At 33.9% G+C, this 22,021-nt stretch overlaps 2 protein-coding genes across 2 annotated transcripts; both read right to left on the minus strand.

Moving 5' to 3' along the window:
- Nucleotides 1–4,959: 4,959 nt before the first annotated feature.
- LOTGIDRAFT_115937 (hypothetical protein) lies at nt 4,960–7,825 on the minus strand (the record flags this gene model as incomplete). The annotated part of the gene is made up of 6 exons (XM_009054597.1): nt 4,960–5,188; nt 5,425–5,690; nt 5,992–6,209; nt 6,708–7,014; nt 7,463–7,550; nt 7,770–7,825. Coding segments are annotated over 6 exons (1,164 nt in total), but the record flags the coding sequence as incomplete, so codon positions are not given.
- Nucleotides 7,826–18,029: 10,204 nt separating this feature from the next.
- Nucleotides 18,030–19,084, minus strand: LOTGIDRAFT_159906 (hypothetical protein; the record flags this gene model as incomplete). Its single annotated transcript, XM_009054598.1, has 3 exons — nt 18,030–18,302; nt 18,540–18,748; nt 18,976–19,084. The coding sequence occupies 3 exons, from the start codon at nt 19,082–19,084 to the stop codon at nt 18,030–18,032; spliced, it is 591 nt and encodes a 196-aa protein (XP_009052846.1).
- Between the last annotated feature and the right edge of the window lie 2,937 nt (nt 19,085–22,021).

Below are 22,021 nucleotides of genomic sequence, written 5' to 3' on the forward strand. Positions count from 1 at the left end.
TATATTATTTAACATAATGTACAAAATAAACTAATATTGTATTTTATTAGTTTTTTTATTTTAACATAAATGCACAGGTTATTTTGCTGAGTTGAAGTATTGCTCTTCACTTAGCTATATGCGTCTGATTTTCAACTTCGAAGCTTTTTCTTTCTAAAGTCTTAGACATAATGCTCTTTGTAGAGGTGCAGAAACCTACCAAATACACATGACACCTTCAAAAGGTGTATGACTTGGTGTATTAGGCTTCACATGTTGAAATTAAACCACGAGTACATATTATGAGTATATATCTTGCACAGACTTTTCATATTTAATGCGCCATTGCAATGTGTTTCGCTGGAATACACCACATCCTCTCTCTGTTGCGGTCAAAAGACCTACATAAAATCTTGTACATGTTATAATCATAATTCGTCACATCACAAAATCACAAATAATTTTCAACCAAGAAAGATTCAATTAAAGTTTATAATCTGCAAAAGGCAACAAAAAAGACTGAAATAAAAACACAAGAAATCGTAAATAACAATTAGCTATACCACTACCACGTTCAATACCAGCAAGGACTTCGTTAATTCTTGTGTAATTTATATCCTTTTTATTGTTCAAGGGAGGTAAATTTGTAAACTAAAAAAGCTATTAGTCTCATCCAAATGTTCAATACTGTGCATTGTCATATGACAAATAACCCAAGTTAAAGGCCTGTTTTGTCATATTGTGCGAATCTGCGAAACTAAATACATCGCATCCTATAAAAAAGTTTTTAAAGAAGAAATGAAAATTGTCCGATCATCATTTTTGCTTTATAGTCAGATTATCTCTTATCTTTGGAGGAAAAAAACAAGCTTTAATATCAGACGCATGAATATTTAATAAAAAAATAAATAATTATATATCACATAAGATCTTATAACAATAAAAAAAACAGCCAATGAAGCTTAATAAGAGTCGGCATCAGGAAGTGAAGATGTAATTCCCGTCTGCAATACAAAGACCGAATTCCAGAAAATTGGTTTCCAAATATCAAGAATAATGAATGTTATCTAGCGAATTATCGGAACTCCTCGAGGAAATATCGGAATATCAAAGGTTAATCGCCTGTTTTCCACACTAGGATTTTTTTTAAACTGTAACAAAACCATTCTTTATAATTTAACCCTATTACAACCAATTATTTATAACACATTATCGAGTCGACTGACAGAAACTGTGTATCGTATGAAACCATTCCGAGGGGTTAAGCTAAAAGTATTACTATATATAATACGGAAGTGGGTTGATCTGGATTCTGGAATCATATCCTATAGAACTATAACCTAGCGAATATAAGTTTAATGGTGAAACTAACTTTATATCCGCATTCTGTGTAGGCCATTCTGTTAAAGAGAAGGGTTATTTCAAATGCCTAAAAGGAAACGGAAATGGTATAAAATTTACAAGAAATGTGAGGTCATAAATATTTCAATAGTAAGATGACGCTAGTAATTTTTGTACAACGATAACTCAGTACAGTACACACTTGTAGTAAATCTTAGTTTGAGATATATTTTATATCTAGTGTTTTTGAGTTTTAAACATGCTGCCATATTGAAGTGTTTTAAGCTAGGAAGCTATTTTTTCTGAAACGATGTGTTTTTGAGTTTTCATGCGAACTGTGCTCTTGATTAAACACTAATGATAACTCTACAATAGGTAACAACATAAAGTTTACAATTTCAGGGAACAGATCCAACAGGATTTGTTTTAATTACAGACAATTAATAAGTATGGTTTTAATTACACCTATAGGTGCTCTACCAACATAGCGATTATCAGTTACGTATGGTTGCGAATAATGAAACTGGTCAGAACGCATTTTACAACATTTTGCAAATATACGCAACTGGTGATCGCTATGGTGTGAGGGGCACCTGAAGAGACTTTGTTGCACTTGAGAGCACTGTGCAAGAGAAGGGTAACATAATATCTTACAGGGAACGGAAGTGGTTTAAATACACATTCCACAGTTTAAAAATATATCATAAACATATATTATAAGAACGTTTTTTAAACCTTTGAGTCATAAAACATTCTAGAAGTAAAAATGTATAGTTGTTAATGGATGTAGTATCAAATTGTGTTTGAAATATAAGATCATAAATATTGAGAAATGAAACGATAATGCCATGTCACCACAAAAAAATTCGCGGCCATTATTCAGAACAAAAAGTTCCCAGTTCAGTACAGAGGAAGTTGTATGAAATGATGTATATTTCCACCAATATAATATCATACAGAAAGGTTTTAAAAGTATTCCAAAGCTAGTGATTTTTGTAAATCGTTCTTGGCAATAAACACTTGAGGCCACATTGCAATTGAGAGGCTTTACTTGAAAATTTTGATCAATCGGATGCAATATATATTGAACGTCTTTCATCATATCATTGGTTTAATAGTCAAGATGACACCAGCATAGTCCTTGTCTACACTTGAGGCCACTCAGTCGAGAACATTTACTAAATTATTTTTTTCATAAAAACTCGCAGCTATGCTGTCTTCAAAACAACGGATGAGAAATCAAATGTTATTCACATCTTAGTAATATTGCTTGTGGTGTACATGGTGTACATATAATGTAGCCATTGTTTTATGCGAAACGATGGAGTCAGTCCGTGTAGTTTTATGTACACAGAATCTTATTTTTCTGGCAACTTTTGCTTAACATAATCACCGATGTATTCAGTAATTTATACATTGCTCTTAAAATATTAACAATAGTCTCTGGTTTGATATCTGGATTTCAATAATCATCAAAACATTGTTCAGTATTTGTGAAGAGAAAAAGACAAACAATAATAGCAATCGAACTGGGTTTAACATGTAGTTTATTGTAATAGTTTGATAAGATGATTGACTGTAGAGATTTATTAAAAGGTGGAAAAAATATTAAGTCTATTTGAAAATGTTTCGCTTCGAAATAAGTTGATAGAATCTGTCAAATTATTGTTTTTACGTTTCCATGTGTTCGAATGAATGGAAGCAGAAAACTTTTACTTCTTACGTTAACACCCATCTTCACAATGTCAAGCTTTAACAAACTTCTATTACGAACAAATTTAAATTTTTGACACGGAATTGTATGCCATATTGAAGTCAGGAATGTATTTTTTCTGCAAAGATGTGTTATATATCTATTGATATATATGATCATATTATGATCATAGCTTTAATGTTTTAGAAAAAATTCTGTTTTTTCTGAACCACCCGATATATAAGAAGTTCGTAATAGCAATAGTTTGACATTGTGAAGATGTCTAATACCTGGCTTTGGCATTCCGTTTCGTTTTGGACGATCCAGAAACAAATGTCAGAAACAAATCAATCGGGACCAGAAAATGATGTCGGTTTACGCTGAATGTCGGAATACTCAGATGTCGGATATCACTGTAGTCGTAGAGTATCATTGATTAGTTAATGATGATAATGGAACAGCCAATGGTACAAATTTTAAGATGCTCCTCAATCGAAGAAGTTAATAAATATTCCACTTTCAAGATATCGTTGAAAACGTTTAATCTCTGAAGTTTTATTATATGTCAGTGAACTTAAATACGTCAGGTTTTGAAGTTTAAAACCAATATTTAAAGTCGTGAGTGACACAGATTCTGCCTTTTATTTGTCATGTTCAAACTTTCATTTTAAAAGAGCTTTAATTTCCGTCTGAATCTAGTCGAATGTCAACCTTTTAACATCTAGTTTATTTATCACTTTTTTATCGGATTAAAATCACTCCTGAGTTCAAGAGGAACTTGTCTTTGTCAAATAATCTAATCAAATTATAAATTGTGATGGACGGTGTTGTCATGTATCAACATGTAATTAGTAAGATCTAGTATTGTGCAAACATTATCACCAGAATCAACAATACATGTATTACAGTTTATTAACATTAACAAAATAATGTGAAACATGCAAAAGTTTCATGCTGTGCGTTCGTCAGACAGAGAAGATATATAAACCACAAATCTAATACTTATTTTCGTTTTGTCGCTTGCATCTGACGACAGGGCTACACATAGTAGAATCTGTTTTACTTCTGTCAAGTAACTACAAGAGTTTAAGGTTAATGATCTCACCAGAAAAAGATACAACCTTAATAGGTTAAATATCGGTTAACAGTTGATAACGCTCAATTTCAGCTGGAAATCTGATGTTTCGTGCGAGTGTAATATACAGGCTATTATTAATATTCGCCCATGTAACCGATTTTGTTAATAAATTAATAAATAGTGCACACATATTAATACTGCTTATAGGGAAGGAATATTTAGCAGAGGGTAGCCTTCATGAGCCTATACACACATTCAAAATATCCAATCCATTTTCTCCGATATATAATTTCTTTCAATTGAGCAACAAACACGATGACGTTCAGTGTTTGAATTAAATATAATTCTTGGCAAGTTAACGCGTTTTTCATGTCAACAACTACACATTGCACACTACACATTGCACAGTGGTGAATTTAATCCATCAGTCTTGGTGCAAGGTTTAACGATAGAACGTATGCCACGCACTGCAAACATTATTCTGATATTAAAGGGAGATAACACATAGTTTCACATTCGAGACAACTACAACGAAGTGACCCTCATTGTTGATTTGGCATAGACGATTTTTTTTTTGCCGCTATCGAATCGAATTATTTTGCTGATTACAATAAAAATAACAATATGCTTCAGCTAGAGCAGATAACTCTTACTTACTATCGGACAAAAGTAAATGAATAACGTCAACATTTACATATATCTCATGGCATTCGTCATACCATGACAAATGCTCAGGCAACTCGATTGTCTCTTTATCGCTTATGAATCAATGCAACAGCATCTGATCGGGGATACTAGCAATCGCCAGTCATAAATACAAAAAAAAAAAAAACCACAGAACTCTGTGCCTTTATTTTGTGATAACACGTTATGTCTGGTATTGAATACTGAAACTTCGTTTAAAATAAAAACATTCACTGACAATAATAAATGATGCCAGCACAATTCCAATAGCAATCACATAAAAGGCACTTTGAAGATCCACCAATTCAATTCTCTTGGCCTCGGTCACTAAAGAACCTTTACAAGTGCCCTTTTTCGGCCACCATCTTTTTTTCCAAATTTGTAACAATCCTGTCTCATAAATTCGTAACATTCTGAAAAATAGACGTGCTATGTGAACGATTTTTATGAAAATGATACAACTTCAGAGAAATATTCAGACACACGTGAATGCTGTCACACAGAAGAGGTTGAAGGTTTCTTTAACGATGAATCTGACAATATTCGCATAATATGTATATTTTGCAGGTCCACTCGCAGAATAACAATACGAGTGCTGTAAGTATGAGTTAAACATGATCTCTAACTAGGAGGTAAATACGGTACTTACTCATCATAAAATAATTTATTGTAGGGTGATTTCATTGGTAATCCTACAGCGTATTGTAGAGGATAAAACAGTTCTTTTAAGAACACCCAATCACACTCAGTCGCCATCTTGATTTCTAGCATCGCCTTGTCAGCTAAGAAAGCATAGTTTCCATTGGCTACTTTCTTTAGATGTGTGTCAACGTCAATACTTAACACAACTGGATCCGTCTTGTTAAACTTGACTACACCGGCCCATAATGCCTTCGTGTCGGGAGTGTTGGCTGTCTGAAATTAAAACATGTTTGCAATGACATATAGACAATTTTACTAGTTTAAAGAATTCATTTGAGATTTACTATTACGTGAAAATTGAAGACAAGAAACAAAATACAGTACGCAAAAAGTTACAATTGACTGAGTCAATGATTAACATAATTCACACAAAGTGCCCACAATACTGAAACACCTGATAATACATTGGGACCAGTTTGCTTCTGGTCGAATTTAACGTTACTCACAAATGCCAAATATATTTTGTTTGCAAAACCGTAATCTGTTCTGAAGCGCATTGTCTGTTAAACGTTACCTTAAGAAAGGTGGTCCAGATCGTACCCCCTATTGTGCCCCATTTATATGTGTCTTGTTGGCTAAGTTCTGCTAGAGTTTCAAATGGTGGCTGATCTTTGGTAACTGTTAAGAACGCTATTAGATTACCACTATATATAGCTACCACTACTATTGAAAATAACCACCAACAGGCGATTAGAAGTCTTCCACTGGATGATCGAGGTTGATTAGGTCCTCCTAAAATTTAAAACAATTGTTCTATCACATGGAGAAAAGTCGACATATACCCATACAAATAGCAAACCTGTAAGTTGAAGTCCACTCCCCGACAACATTTATGATTTAGATATGGAAGAAACTATGGAGACATCCTTATTTAACAAGAGGAACAATTTAATATCTTTCATCTAATGTAAATGCAGTGATTTGATAGGACTATACTCCACCGAATACAGCAAGTCAGAGCACTCAACAGAACGTCTGTAAACCACTAGCCAAGGGCTCAGATTGACTGTATGTGCTAGCGACAAACCAATCAGATCAATACATTTTGTTATATAGGAAAATATCCATTGAAGTCAAGGTATTAGACGCAGTATGTAATAGTTTAACAAGTGAAGATGAAGCTCTTCTGAATCAGCAGAGTAGCCGCAGGTCTCTATACCACCAAATTAATTGTGACCGGCTATTCAATTTTGGAAACTGGAAACGAAACGAAAATAAAACATCTCATACCCTGTGTTAGCATAGCTCCAAAAACATATATGACATATTCTTGGAAAGAATGTATACGGAATTTCTGGTAGAAGGGATTATGTTTCTCCATCACATACAGGGTTATGGTGACTATCATAAACGAGATCAGGATACACATAAATACTTCTCCTTTCATTGGATCGATCAGCTTTCTCCATTTATATAGATTAGGATCCGGCAGTTTGTATAAGACTGTGGAATAGTCGTGGAAAAAAGGAAAACTGAAATCCATAACTTTTAAACGTTCTGAAGAGATTACCAACGGTGCTACAGTTAGATCTACTTCCTGGAAAGAGACATTCAACGACATGCATGATTCAGGCGGGTGCCTCCTTCGGAAAGGATTTTTAAGCTTTGAGTCCTCGTTAATTGTGGGGAGAAATCAATATATACTATACATATACCGATTTCAAAATTAAACCCAAGTCCAAAAGCCGACAAAATAAATGAAATACGCATTGATAGAGTTCCATACATATCCTGAATTATTTATCAAAAGAAAATGGGTGGTAATTCGAGAGTCGCTGGAAAGATAAGGCGCTTTCTGTCCAGCACGCAACACCCACCAAGATAAAACCTTTACTTTACGGTCCTTGTATTGAATATTGTGATAGGTCTCACTTGTGGAGAAGTGCAACCCCTGCAGGAATGCCATGTTACTGTGGTAACTAACTGTGCTCTGAAGATGGCAAATTTATATTCTATGACAATATTTAACACTGAGATTAGCTTACCCTTCTAACTATTTGTCCTACCAGTCCTGTCCAACTTCCGTTTTCTACCACGCCCCATTGACCATCCTCGGGCATTACAATTATAAAGCTGGAATAAAGGAACAAATATTATACCTAGGACTTAGGAGATATTATTTGAAACGATACGTACACCATCAAAATACTGCAGGACACCTCAAATCTACGCTAGGTTTGGAGATATATTGTGCTTCGTAGATTGTATTCATTTACCTTATAGTTTATAGTTTTTATTCATTTACCATGAAGTTATTCTTATTTGAGAGGGTGAACATGTTTGTGACCTTACCTAAAATTCATGGACGAAGCAAGTTCTTGAAGTAGATCCATACAAAATCCACTATACACTGGTACATCCTTTACCTCGCGCTTAATAATATATGGAAACCACTAAAATGTAATAAAAATCAAGTTGTAAATGGATGGAAGATTCTTAAGCTTTCCAAAATTTTAATATGTGCAGTAAAATTAAATAGAGTGTTTCGTTCTAACATGCGTAGTAGAAACACATGTTAAACACTCGAGACAAATAAAATCTAAACATATTATGATGCTCAATACTGTTTAGACAATGATTGTAAAAGGAAATATTACCGTGTTGAAAGCGATAGTAAACGTTCTGTTATTAAAACCATATTTAGTATTTGGAAATAAATCAGCCGCGTGTATGACGTCATATGTGTTGGTTACATGACCCACAATTCCGATTGATCTGCCCCCTGGTTTCCATAGTAATGTGTATAATCTGGCTTTCCAACTTTTTGCCGATGCGTCTAGTGCCTGGAAATGACATTTTATGATGATAAACGTAGCATTAACACCATGGACAAAGCTAAAACGCTTTTTATCGATTCGTTTCCAAAGTCTTGGTCAATGAATTCTGTATTTTGAATCCGGAAAGTCATCTTTATAGATATTTCTAAGTTAGAATAAATTAGAATGACTATTGTAATATAAGCTATAAACTCTGAATAGGATTAAAAGAATCGGATATTTTTGTTTGGTAGTTGTTTACTTTCAATTTACATGAATTGGAAAACAAAACCCCTGGTCCCGTATTCTCGAAATGATATTAGCGCTAGGATGTCCTAAAAACAGTGTTAGAAGTAAAGACCCCAGGACATCCTGGCGCTATGATGATACAGTACCTGTATATTCTACAAGATCGTTTTCTTATTATTTTTCTGCTCGATGTATATTGCTAGCATTATTTCTATTACATAAAAAGAAAGTGGAAATAAGGTCTTTGCTCAAAAGGTTCAAAAAGGGCAGTGGAATGTCTAGGTTGAATTGTTATCTGCTTGATGATGAGATAGGTGTCGCAGATAGGTGTCGCAGATTCGTATCACCTCTAAAACCTTTTGTCCCATAGAAACTTATACAACTTACCGATATAAATTCTTCTTTGATCAATCTGGATAAATCATCGGAACTGAGTGTTTGGTTTTCACCTGGTTTTGGAAAATTAGCAAATGTCCAATTTAAATCAGATTTGAAATTCTGAAAAAACGAAAATTTCGGATTCTTTTGATCATTAATATTGAAAATTCAGCACAGTTTAAAAAAAAAATATCCTGATCTGTTGAAGTTGCATTTCAACTGTTATGGTTGTTGTCTTCATTTATGAACGCAGAACACGTGTTGTTTTTACAATGTCCGGGGTCAGAATAAAGTCTACGCGAACAAAAGGTGCACTCAGTGTCTATTGCTTCTAAGATTCAGAATCCATCTTTTTTTTGCGTCAAAATCCGAGCTTTGGAGAGGACAGGAATTTGATTGGCTGTCCTTGGACCCTTGCTGAAGTGGCTATATAAAAAGTGTAGATAATAAAAAATGAAAGTTTGGTCTAATTTTGATTTGACTTACAACTATGGTAAGTTGATATAGTATATGATAAATGCATTTTGGCGAGTATTTCACGTTGTGTTTTGGTTTATATAAAAAGTTTTGCTACACCACCATTCTTTTAATTATCATATGATTGATTTCTGTTAATGACGTCCATTAAGATGAATAATTGACCAATCTGATATTGTTATAATTAATAATTCACATTGGTCATCTATATAATGATTTTGTATGATGATAAATATTTCAACGGTGAAGATAAAATTAAGAGAACCATTCCGCCCTATTCTTGTCCATCAGTGCTAGAGAACGAAATTGGAATACTGTTATTCGACATCCTATAGCCCAATTGTTTTAAGGGACAGATTCGCCATGCGTTTGACCAATCGTGCCTTGGTCTCAGAAATGGAAATATATTAGCTATAAGCTATATCTGACCGTCAACATTTGAGCCTTCAAATTCATCTGTATTCAGAAATATCTACGTTTGAAAGATAAAAAGTATATGGAGAAATCCAACAGTACTATATAGACGCACATGGTGGTGTTTTTCTTTTGTACTTTAACTAAATGTATTTTCTGACATGAATATTATCGGTAAACAGAACTCTACAGAATGATGTAATGAGAGACATTAAGAAATGCACAATGAATTATTATTACTATTATATATTGTGATGTTTGTTCGCTGACTAGCCGTGTGAATAATATTGCTTGTCTATTGGTTATTGATTTATTTATATGATCTGGACTGTATTTTACCTTTAATGAGTATTTGCTTACTTTTATATCTACCAATTATACCTACCAGAATATCGTTAAATATGAATGCAAAAATAACACTTTAATTACGATAAAATGGGGCAGTATGATGTTGAGAATAACTCCGACTTAGGAATCTTACGCTATCCTGCACATTGCGAAGCTTACAGGATTTGACCTACCTTGTTCAAGTCATTAAAATCGTTCATAAACTGTGTACGTCTGGGTGGTTCTATAAAAGCCACATTATCCAGGTCTATACCATCATAGTTTAAAGATACCATGCTCTCGAAAGGGTTCAGAACTAACCATCGCGACATCTGACGGATCGCTGTTCTTCTTTCATTCAGATCATCAAATATGTCCGCCTGAAAACGGAAATAACGAATCAGATGTAATTTTATATCACCCAAAGGTCAATAACAAAACTCTATTCCTTTAAAACATAAATGTGACAAAGCAAGAAAACAGAAAATAACTTGAACTGTTTATCACAGATCTTCCAGTATTCTGAGCTATTTTGCATCCTCTCCTTTTGCATATCGTAAAACGTGAATGGGAATAGACTGTCAATGTTTGGAAACGTGAAAAAAATCTAAAAGATAATAATTACATATATATATACATGTATATGTGTGTGTAATCTCGGTTTATATTGGAATTAGCCATAATGAAACAATACATTTTTCATAAAAGACGGATGACAGAAAATTCATTATATTTAATGAAAATAAAGAGAACACAGGGATTACGTGAAAACAAAAAACGTAATCCTCTTTACAACAAGGATCTGGTGCTTAGAAGGCACTGGTTTATCTTTTCATTAGTGAGTTACGGTCAACATAGGATATATTTATAATGACATGAAACTTTACAGGGACAAACATCTGCAGTCTCCACTTTTTGATACAATTTTTATGATATATCAAATAGGCGAATCTTACTTTAAGGGGATTAAAAAAAACTCTCTTGACTTTGAACGTGTATCGGGCCCTTAAATTGGCAACTTCCGAATTCCCTCTGACGCTGAACATTCTTGCAATCTGACCAGAACTGATTTCAAAAGCTATACCAAATCAGACGTTATAACCTTGTCATCTCTTCATAACTAGTTTCGTTAGGTTATTTTACCTGTTCTGATCTACTCTACTTGGACGAGCGATCTCTGTACGTACCTGTCTCAAGACACGGAGAGTATTAGAGGTGGAGGCGAGGGATATAAACTTTCTGGAATCGTGTAATACATTATCATACGGTGCAGTTAATGATAACACCTTTGTGATATTGGTGATTTTATCTATGTTATAGGACACTGACGTCAGGCTATTTGATGATATTTTCTGGATGAACTTTGAGGCAATATGTTCTGAAATAGAAATAAAAGGTTGGTTAGACAAAGGACCAAGATGAAGGTGTTTAATTAAAATCAGGTATCAAGACAACCATATACCTATACATTGATTGAAAAGGTGCGAACTGACGATGGTGGATGGTTTCCGCTGCGATATTATATACGCTTCATGTATGTTCTACTATATCAAGTACTCTGCACCATATGTTCCATCGGATATTACCGCGCCCATTTGCATGTGCCTTTAATATTTTGGGGAAATGACGTAAACAAATGCACTTTCTAAATTTTAACCACATGTACTCCCCAACTCTTACCACATTCCGTGTCGTAAAATATGATGATGTTTTTCCAATTCAGATTCCTCATTACAGACCAGAGTGTCGTGATGACGTCATCGTCCACTAAGGGAAATAATCCATATTGTATTTCCGGTGTTGGTGATTTGGTTGTGGTTATTTGTGATGTTCGATGGTAACAATAAAACTGAAGATGTCTGTTGTAAAATATTGAGTATAGTATAGGATTGTAACAGGCTGTACCATACACCAGATTAATACTGTTTGCTTGTAAATGGTGGAGATGACTGGATACTACAAGATTATTTGTACAGAATATTAATCACATTTCGTTCCCATTTTGTAATGACAATTTCGGTCGTAATGCAAGCAAACAGCTAAATATTACACACCACCTAAATGGTATAACAATATGTTTAATGGGATATCCGTTATATTTGTAAGGATTTAATTATTTATTTATCCCTTAATTTGTGGTATATAAATCTTTGCTACTCTCGTCGCAGTCTAACACTGATCAAACATGCAATCCCAAACGTTTGTTAGACCAAAAGTCATCAAGATCGAGACGATGGTCATGGAATCAGGCTAATTGTGGTCCTGGTTCATTCATGATGGAAGACAAATCCAAATGAAATAAGTAGTAAGTTCGTCTGTTCTGCACCTGGTTAGACTATTAAGGTAGATGGTCTATGCCATGCAATTCGCCACAACTGCAGGTTTGTCTTTTTATGATTTTTTGAATTCCAATTTACAAAGCTTGCTGTTCATGGGGTCCAGGTTTATTGTTCAATATTAGCTATTAATAGAAAAATCAGAGGTCTTTCAAGCGAAAACAGAAGGAATGTAAACAAGGAAACCTACTGAATCGTATGGTTGGGTAGTATGAAGACGAACTGATAAAAAACCAGTGAATATGTACAACTAAAGCACTTCTGTTGGATTTTAACTCTACTGTCTCTGAAGACAAACTGAGCTGTAACTCGGTACCATTAACAGTATCATTATCTTTCATTTCATTTGGTAGAAAAACTACTGAGAATAATATGGAAAGAAAGAAAGAAAACAACAATATCAAGAGACGAAGATCTAAAAATTATGTCGAGAGCAGAAAATAATTGCTCCATGCGCACAAATACACCCTTTTTAAAATCATTTTCATTAGAAAATGGGACACTGATAATAAATCATTTATCTGTAGCATTATATCTCAAAATGAGCTCCAATACATTTTTTAGTATAAAAATGTGCATTGATAATAAATTATAACATACCCATTACAGAGGTTAATCCAAGTTGAATTATATACATGTAACACACAATTATAAAATACACGTTCATTTTAGTTTTCACTAACAGTGTAAAGTCTATAATACATCAAACATCAATAACTGATTGGTACTGGCACTGTCAACAATTCCAAGATCAAGCTAGTAAGCCAATTTGTGGGTTCGTGAAACGACCCGAGAAACACAGCCAATCGAGAGGATGTAAACATCAAGCATTCAACTTGAGATTCGATTCACGAAAATAAATCAAAAGGAATCAAAGCACACTATTGAAAAAGAATTACGATGCACTATATCAGAAATAAAACACACATGGCAAGGTATGGCAATTGTCAATAATTCAAAATCCCATATGTTATCCGTCACATTATTGTGATCTATGACATGTGAACCTTCGGGTACTATCAATATCCAACAGAAAGCCATGATCAATATATACCATGATAATGATTTTCACTCGATTTATGGATTAGGGAAAGTCAATGATATTTTGAGTGTATTAAAGGCAGCTTATAGCTTACCAAACAAGATATAATTCCCCAAGCAAAGTAATATACGCCAACACCGACAAAACTTATACGCAAGCCTGCTGATCAAGGTATCAGGTCTGGACATAATTTGTTAGAAACAAACGTGTTGTGTAAAGCAAAAGTCAACTTTGAGAATTTTAATTCCTTCAAAAAATATCTCAAACTAGGAATTTTACTTTCTTCTCCTATATGTGTTTTTTTTTTATATATGATAGAATCTCCTTTTGAACGCGTATATTTCTGAACGCGCATGGATTGGAAAGATTAAATTTCTACTGTAAGGTGTGAACACTTTTACCGATTAGCTTAGCAAAAAAATTTCAAAATCAGTTGTCACATGGGCACTGTTGCTGTTTCGCCCCCTCCCTTTCACGTAGAGCTATCGATTTGAAAATTGGCAGAGAGGTACTTATATGTGTCCTGAATATTAACAGCAAATTTCAGACAATTCCGACCCTCCCTGTCATTTTACATTCGTTACATTCAAGGACGGTTGGCGGAAGATGCAAAGAGGCTGACCTAGAAATGAAACGGTGTATGCGAAGATCGTAATGTTTGTTTTTACTGTAGTTGTATGATAGAAAATGGCATAAAGACTTTTTGAAATTCGTTGCAGATTAAATATTTGACTAGACAAGGCTGGGAAATATTACATCCGGCAACTTATTTTTGAAATTTCATATGTACGGTGGGTTGTTTAGGCCATGTTTAATTTTTTTTTACTTACAATTAATTCTAGTTATTTTCTATTTTTGTTTGCTGAATTATGATTTAATTCTACTAAATGTTTTTAATTAGTAGAATTAAATCTCAATTCAGCAAACAAAAGTGAAAAATCAGTAATTAAATCATACAGAAATCCGTACATATCCGTACATATGAAATAATAACCAATTCAAGAATAAATGATTTTTGTAGGTTATAATTCAATATAACCGGTAGTAAAAAATTAACACAAAATAAACACCGAATGAATAATTAATCAGATTATGTGTATCATTTAAAGCTATTATTAAATGTTTGTATCCCGATAACGACTTTATTAATTGCTTTTGATAACGCTGTTATGAAACACTATCAAATATTTATTGCTATTTTGATGAAAATCATTGTTGTTACGTTTTTAGGGCAACACAGAAAGGCCAATTAGCAGGATAACTGATCAAAACCATCCTGCATCAAAATAGGTTTTATAATGGATCACATCAAGATACGGTCACTTAGACATCCGGTTGGTGACACAAGAAACTTTCTTATGTTTTCATCTTTTGTCTTGGGCATAATACCTACATACCATTGCTACAAATCGTACAGTTGGTTGAATTATAATAGAACAATTGAATTTTCACTATTCGACATCACAGGAGTTAACAAGGGGGGTATTAGTCTCAATTTCAGTTTTGATCCTGCACCCCACAGATTTAAACCCTTTCTCATGTCATTTCATTTCATTTACTGTAATCAGTTACACTTAATATCATTATTTTCAGCAAAAACTCTTCTTAAAATATATTATGTATACCCACATATTCATACGTAGTTTTTGATGTAAACAATCGATTTGGACAATGTTTTCATGTTTCATGTAAGGTTCGATTGTTTTATTATCAAGATTCATTTCCTTTTCTCATTGCCGGTCAAACAGATAGTGAGATATTCCCGGTGGGGAATGCGGGTCATTATATACCATGTATTTCAATGTTCACAAAGTAATTAGACATCCTAAATTGTACATGTCATGATATTTCATTGATGACTAGTACTTTATCATAATAAATAATACTATTGGAGATTGGTCGGGGTCGACAACCACAGAGGTTGAGAATAGAAACCTTACAAATATTTGAGCGTGTACTTCAATTGACGATTGTTTTGTTAAAGGGCTGTACAGGTGAGCCATGTTGGGGGTGGGGGGGATTTGAGTCGTGAATATATGTAACTCTTCAGAACTACTAAAAATGTTAGAAAAAAATACTTCAAACTAGTACTCACTCTTATTATATCTGTCTTTTCTGTATTTGAAGGCTAAAACTTTGACGGTGACCTTTGAACTCTATTACGGATTAGATTACCTTAACCAAGAACCGTTTCTGTGACTGAAGTAAGATTGGTAATAAAAAAACCCGTCGCTTTGTTACTTTCAGGTACTATCAAGCTTCCATAAATGGTTACATTCTGTCAAAATCGAAAACTTCCCATAAAACTGTACGACTGAACGGTAAATGAAATATTTTTCGGAGATTTTTATCGTTTCAGATTTACTTTAACATCTTATTTTCGTATCCTGAGCAAATGCAAATAAATCTTGAAATAACATTGACATAAAACATGTGAGAAATTAATTACAGTTACTTCCCTTTGGTTGGATAGGGCAAACTTTAATATACTTCTATGACAAGGATTCGTTGTTTTAAGCGCCGACGTTAGGTTTTGGGCTTGATTTACAAGGGCCTGTAGCCATACCTAATTGGGTATTGGATCTACGTCTAAAAGTATTTTCTTAAAACAGAATATGAAGTGAATGCATAGAGGCATCAGAAGCCCTTTTATTTACTTAACTTATCTGTGTTTTCAACTTAGTGGTGAGGATTGAAGTGTTGCTTTATGTCTTTTATCTATGAACAGAATAAAGTAATTACACTGATATTGATCAATCAAAAATATTCATTATGGCAGGCCAGGCATGTAGGTTTATAAATTGTTAATTTGTTACTTCAATCAGATTAATTCATGCATTAACCCTGTGATTAAATAGCGAACGAAGGGATATAATTTAATTGATTACTTTCAAGACATAATTTTCCTGAAAAACTATTATTAATTATTAGACGGCAACTATATAATCTATCCCCACTGATGCATTGATAATCTATTTACTGTCATCAACAACAAAGGACAAAACATAACAAGCATGGTGAATGATCCACAGTCTAACATATAGATATAATAAATATATAAAACCAAGTACTAACGATCAAAACAACAAAACGAAATGCGGAACAATCATTGACGAAACATTGGGAGCAGCTAATGCACTTTTTACATGAGGAAGTCTATCAATCATTAAGATGTAATTTATAATGGATTCTAAACAACCTGGGAAACAACAACGCGTTGTTAAAGTATGACAACAAAATGCCGTACCATCTTAAATGTACAACACACGAAAGGTTTTCAAGGTGAGTTCTATTTAGTTGCTGTTTTGAGGTATGATCTGTGGCAAGACAATAATAACCAACATTAAAATTAAATACTTGTCCTAGATCTATTATCTTGGCCAGCAGGTAGTACAGTAACGGCCTGTTATAACTGCTAAACCTGGTGATAAGTCAGAACTTGGTATTAACGGATGCAGTGTACTGGGAAATACTCGTCTCTATTTGTATTGTGCAATTTATTCTACGTTATGTGAGGTGTTACGACCGGTGGCTCAACTTGATGAGTGGGTGACCGTTGACTTAAGTGGGTTTTTAACATATTTTTTTTATTCATTTACGTCTCACCAATTTGTACAATATTAAAACAAAATACATATTCAAAAAGAATTGCACAAATAGCCATTCTGTAAAAGAATTATGAGAGAGGTTCAAATATCACAATATAACAGTAATTAAAATTCTGAGACTTTAAGTCAATTTAATATCTGTTAATGATTTCCAGTCTGAAGTTAATGCTATGTACCGTTTAAGATATTTACTTTGGTACATTTTTTTTAAATTTTGTATTTTGTTTATGGGGGTTGGGTCCGTGAACTTGGTTCAACCATTCCTATGGTAGTTGAATCACTAGTAACGACTAGTGGGCTGAAATCAGAAGTCAAGAATACCAAATTCTAGAAGATACCGTCAGGTTGGTGAACCAGTCCCCTCCTTATAAATACTACCCCACCCTGTCTGCGGTGTAAGGGTAGAGATTCTGTTGCTTATGAGAGTGGAGTATAAACATTACCTTTTATGCTTAGAAACACTTGCACGAATTCCGCTAACGCAATGAAAAGCACTTCGGCGTACTAATGATAAAAGTCTTCTTGAACTAGCTTGATGATTGTGCATTTGTAAATGTTTAAAAAATTAAAGTCATTGTGTCTCAATGTCAATGTGTACCAAAGCGGCCAGTTTTTTTAGTCGTGTCATGCGTAATTTTGTGAGATAGAGTTCGCAAATATGCGGACAAATTTTCGTGCGAAGTACTGAAATGACACGCCTTGCCACGACCCCTGCGCGCCATTGAGGTGTTAAAATTAGAGAATGTGTTAGTGTGACAAAGGGAAGGATTAACTACACATTTGGAAGTTGTATATCTTCCGCAATAGCAATTCCCACAAATTCGTTTGGAAGTTAGTGCAATTTGAGTTGGAGCTCCACCCCTAGAAAAAGGAGAAGAGCATTAAAAAACATTCCTGTTGAGGGGGACTTAACCCCAAGGGACACTCCCATCTAGTTGAGCCACTGGATACAGCCTTTTAAAGTACTATTTGTTGTTTAAAAAAACTGCAGTGTCGGGTCGTCCTGTAGAGTTTGCTGCGAGCTCAGTATTTTCCTGTGTAAATATATTACATTGATAATAATCAGACACCAATTTAACACTGAAGATATGACACATTGGTAACACATAACATTTCATAGCACATTGACCATATCCTTGTACATTGTACGTCATATCCGGCGTGGAAGATACTTCTGCATCTTCTAATCGACTGTATGACGAATTGATACTGACGATTCGTGTTCCAAATACTCGAACCTAAAATATCAATAAGTGAAGAAACGATCATTATCTGGAAAATGGTTTAATGGTTTAAGAATTGAAGAAGAGGTGAGTTGAGATGTGGAAATGGGCGAAATGGGAATAATTTAGGGCAAAATGGAACGAATGGGACACTATACTATACAAATAAACCTTCCTGCGAACATACCATGAAAATGATTCGGATACCCGAAATTTGGCATTATCAGCCAAAGACCATATATATAAACTCACCTCACATAATATTAGCATTTCCTTAACGCCCGGTTGACCATTGATAATAATTCTAACATAGCGACCTTTTATTATCTGTTTACAATTATACAGTACAGTTTTTCCTCTGGTTCCTTTACCCTCATGATAGTAACAAAGTTCGGCATCAGAAATAGACTCCCCATCTTTATAGATCTCAATAGAAAAATCGTGAGCCAATTGAGGGCCGTCTGCAAGATAAGATGGAATCATAGAGATTTTTAGATTAAGGTCAATAATAATTTCCATTGAATATATCTATTGTGTGAAAACAAAACTATGATACAGTAAAGCGTGGAATACACCCGCGTAATAGCCAACTCTAAATAAATGGCTGTTAAGGCGGTGATACATAAAACCCGACACACTACGACACGACAGAAACAGAAACAATATAAATTGCATACACTATACATACTGGATACGATACGACACGACCGGACGTTATAAATTGTTATATTGTTTCTATGTTGTCGAGCCGTCTGTGCCTTGTCGGAATGTCTTTGCGTTAATAAAAATACACACATTATGTCTTCAAAATTTAGACATTCTTAGACGTTCAGTACTGCTTTTCCAATTCTCATTAAAATTATGGACCAAATTCCAAAAAACATTTTGCTTTGCTCAGACAATTATAGAATTGGGAAGAGTACATTTAAAAAAAATATTATTAATTACGCCTGTCAATATGTGTTATAGACACAGCATAGATGAAGTAGTCCTGCAGAATATCAACTTCCCACCAAGGTGAAGATATGGTTGGTTCGGCACTGAGTCCTGCCGTATGCGAACAACTGGTTTGACTTGGCAATAATCCATCGATACCATCAGTCGCTCTGGATGCTACATTTTCTAGATAAGTGGTAACTTGGTTAGCTGATTTGTTAAGCGCCACATTTACTAAACTGCAATCTGAAAAAAAAAAGTTTAAGAATCAAGAATATGATTATTGAATACACAAATATAAATATAATCTTAAAGAAGAACCTATAATTTGTCATTCAGAGTTATACTGTTGGAGAAAATGAACTATTCACAACATACATCATTTATCATATATCAGTGCATTTGATTGGATTGTACGCTGGTGTACTGCCAATAAGAGCCTTCCACAGTAAGTCTGATGTTAACAATGTTTCGGTCGAGAGCTGTAATAGGCTGTATTCTCTAGTGTACAGTCCAGTCAAACCGCTGCATGTACAATTCCCATGATACAAGAAAAGTGGTTAATGATTTCAAGGTATTAGACACAGTTCGTAATAGCTAGATATTGTGAAGATGATCATACACAAGAGGATAGGGATATATTCAATGAAAACATTCCTTCCATGTATTTCTAGCACAGGCAATTTTTTAACTATGTAAATTGATACAAAACTGAACACATTCCCTACGGAGTCGGTAATTTTCAGATTATTAATGTCCTTGTGGTTCTCTTTCAGACGATATATGACTAAAGTTACAACTTTTAATGTATTTATCCCTCAGTAATGTAATAATGTATCGTATTTCAAAGGGACAAATGTGCCATTTTGGGAGGTTGATTTGAGTCTTCAATATAATAAATAGCCTTCAGAATTACTAGAAATGTAAGAAAATCGCACAATTCCATAAAAATATATCAAACTAGGTATTTTACTCACTATTTCTATATATATATTTTCTATATATAGAGTATCTTAAATTGACGAGTCGACATTACAACATTCAAACGCGGATAATTCTGAACACAAGTGGCTAAAATTTCGACGATGAGCCGTCTACACTATTACTGATTGGCTTAGGTAAAAAAAATTCCCGTTTCTGTGACTAAAGTATTATTGGTCAAAAAGAATGGCGCGCCTGTACCTTTAACGATTTATGTTATATACATAAAGATAGCTTTATACAATATTTATATTAAGGTGTTAATAGGGTTATGCGACATTGATAAATAAGATGTATAAAACTGTTAGTTTGAACATTTCACACCTGGTTTTGAAATCAGTGAGTAAGAAATCTAATAAATCTGATTATATAATTTTAATTATCTATTCAAACATAAATCCATTTAGAACTGATTTTGCAAATAATTTAACTTTCGAAAATTGTGTCGAATGTACTAATTCTACAAACTTCTTATAAAGATAGTAATAGTTTGAAAAACGTGGCTGCAAATTAGAGAATAGGCAAGGATTTAACTGCTAAGGCTTGCCTACTCTAACGACAATTATTTCCAACACCTGTTCTGAATTAAAAGGTACTAACTATTATCTCTGTTTGATGAAATTTTTTTTTTACAATAACGGAGAATCGTTTAAATTTTCTGGACTTGGCTTGTATTATTTATATGATTACGTAAAGTGTAATGGTAAATAAACATATATTAAGAATTCGATTTTTCAAGTTTAAGTGATTGTCGCTTTTCCCACAAAGTAATTTTTATACGCCCACATGAAATGGAGGGTATATATTGCCGTCACCCATGTCCGTCCGTCCGTCGGTCCGTCGGTCCGTTCACAATTGCTCGTAAACACTCTACAAGACAAAATTATTGACGGATTTTGACAAAACTTGGAATGAGTGTTCGTAATCACCCAAGGATGAACCCTATTGAAAATCAGAAGAATCGAAAAATATTAAGTACAAGTTATTGCCCTTGTATTTAGTATGAGCTATCTTATTTTATAAAATGATTCATGGTTTAACACCTCAATATCTGAGCATCTTGGTACCACCCAAAATTTCATCTGTAAACCCATACCGCATCAGAAGTAATCACCTTTTTCGAACTATTCCTTGGCATACAGTACAGTACAAATTATCTTTTCTTCCATCTACTGTACAAAGCTGGAATAATCTACCAGACTCTATACGTAATTGTTCATCCCTGTCTCAGCTAAAATCCACACTTGTAAAATTTATATCGAAATCGTCCGTACCAACATATTTTTACTCTGGCGACCGTGGACTACAAATAATCCATACCAAATTATGACACCATAAAAGTCTTCTAAATGCTCACAAATCTCTTAATGTATATATCTGAAAACCCTTCATGCGGTCATACTTTCAAAAATTCTGAACACTTTCTTCTCTATTGTCGTAGTTTCACAAACCAACGAAATAATACTATTAATCTTCTTCCTATTCAGTAACGTTCTATAATAACACTTCTTAACGGCGATCCTGCATTATCCTTAGATATGAATTTGTACATTTTTCAAACTGTTCAAAATTTTATATCATCGACAAAACGTTTTGATATGTAATAGCTCACGATGTCAAGGTATGGCCTCCGTTTCGAACTAGGTTTACACTCGGTTTAACAACGGAGATTATACTTTGACATCGTGAAAATGCATAACGATAGACATCCTCATCCCCTCATTATTTTCAACCTATCAATTCTGAATTCCTTGTTTTAATCACCAACAAACTTATTCGGTCCCTCACATATACCCCTTTCTGTAAATAGTTCTGTT

This window comes from Lottia gigantea (assembly GCF_000327385.1).
Source record: "Lottia gigantea unplaced genomic scaffold LOTGIsca_22, whole genome shotgun sequence".
Classification (NCBI taxonomy): Eukaryota; Metazoa; Mollusca; class Gastropoda; family Lottiidae; genus Lottia; species Lottia gigantea.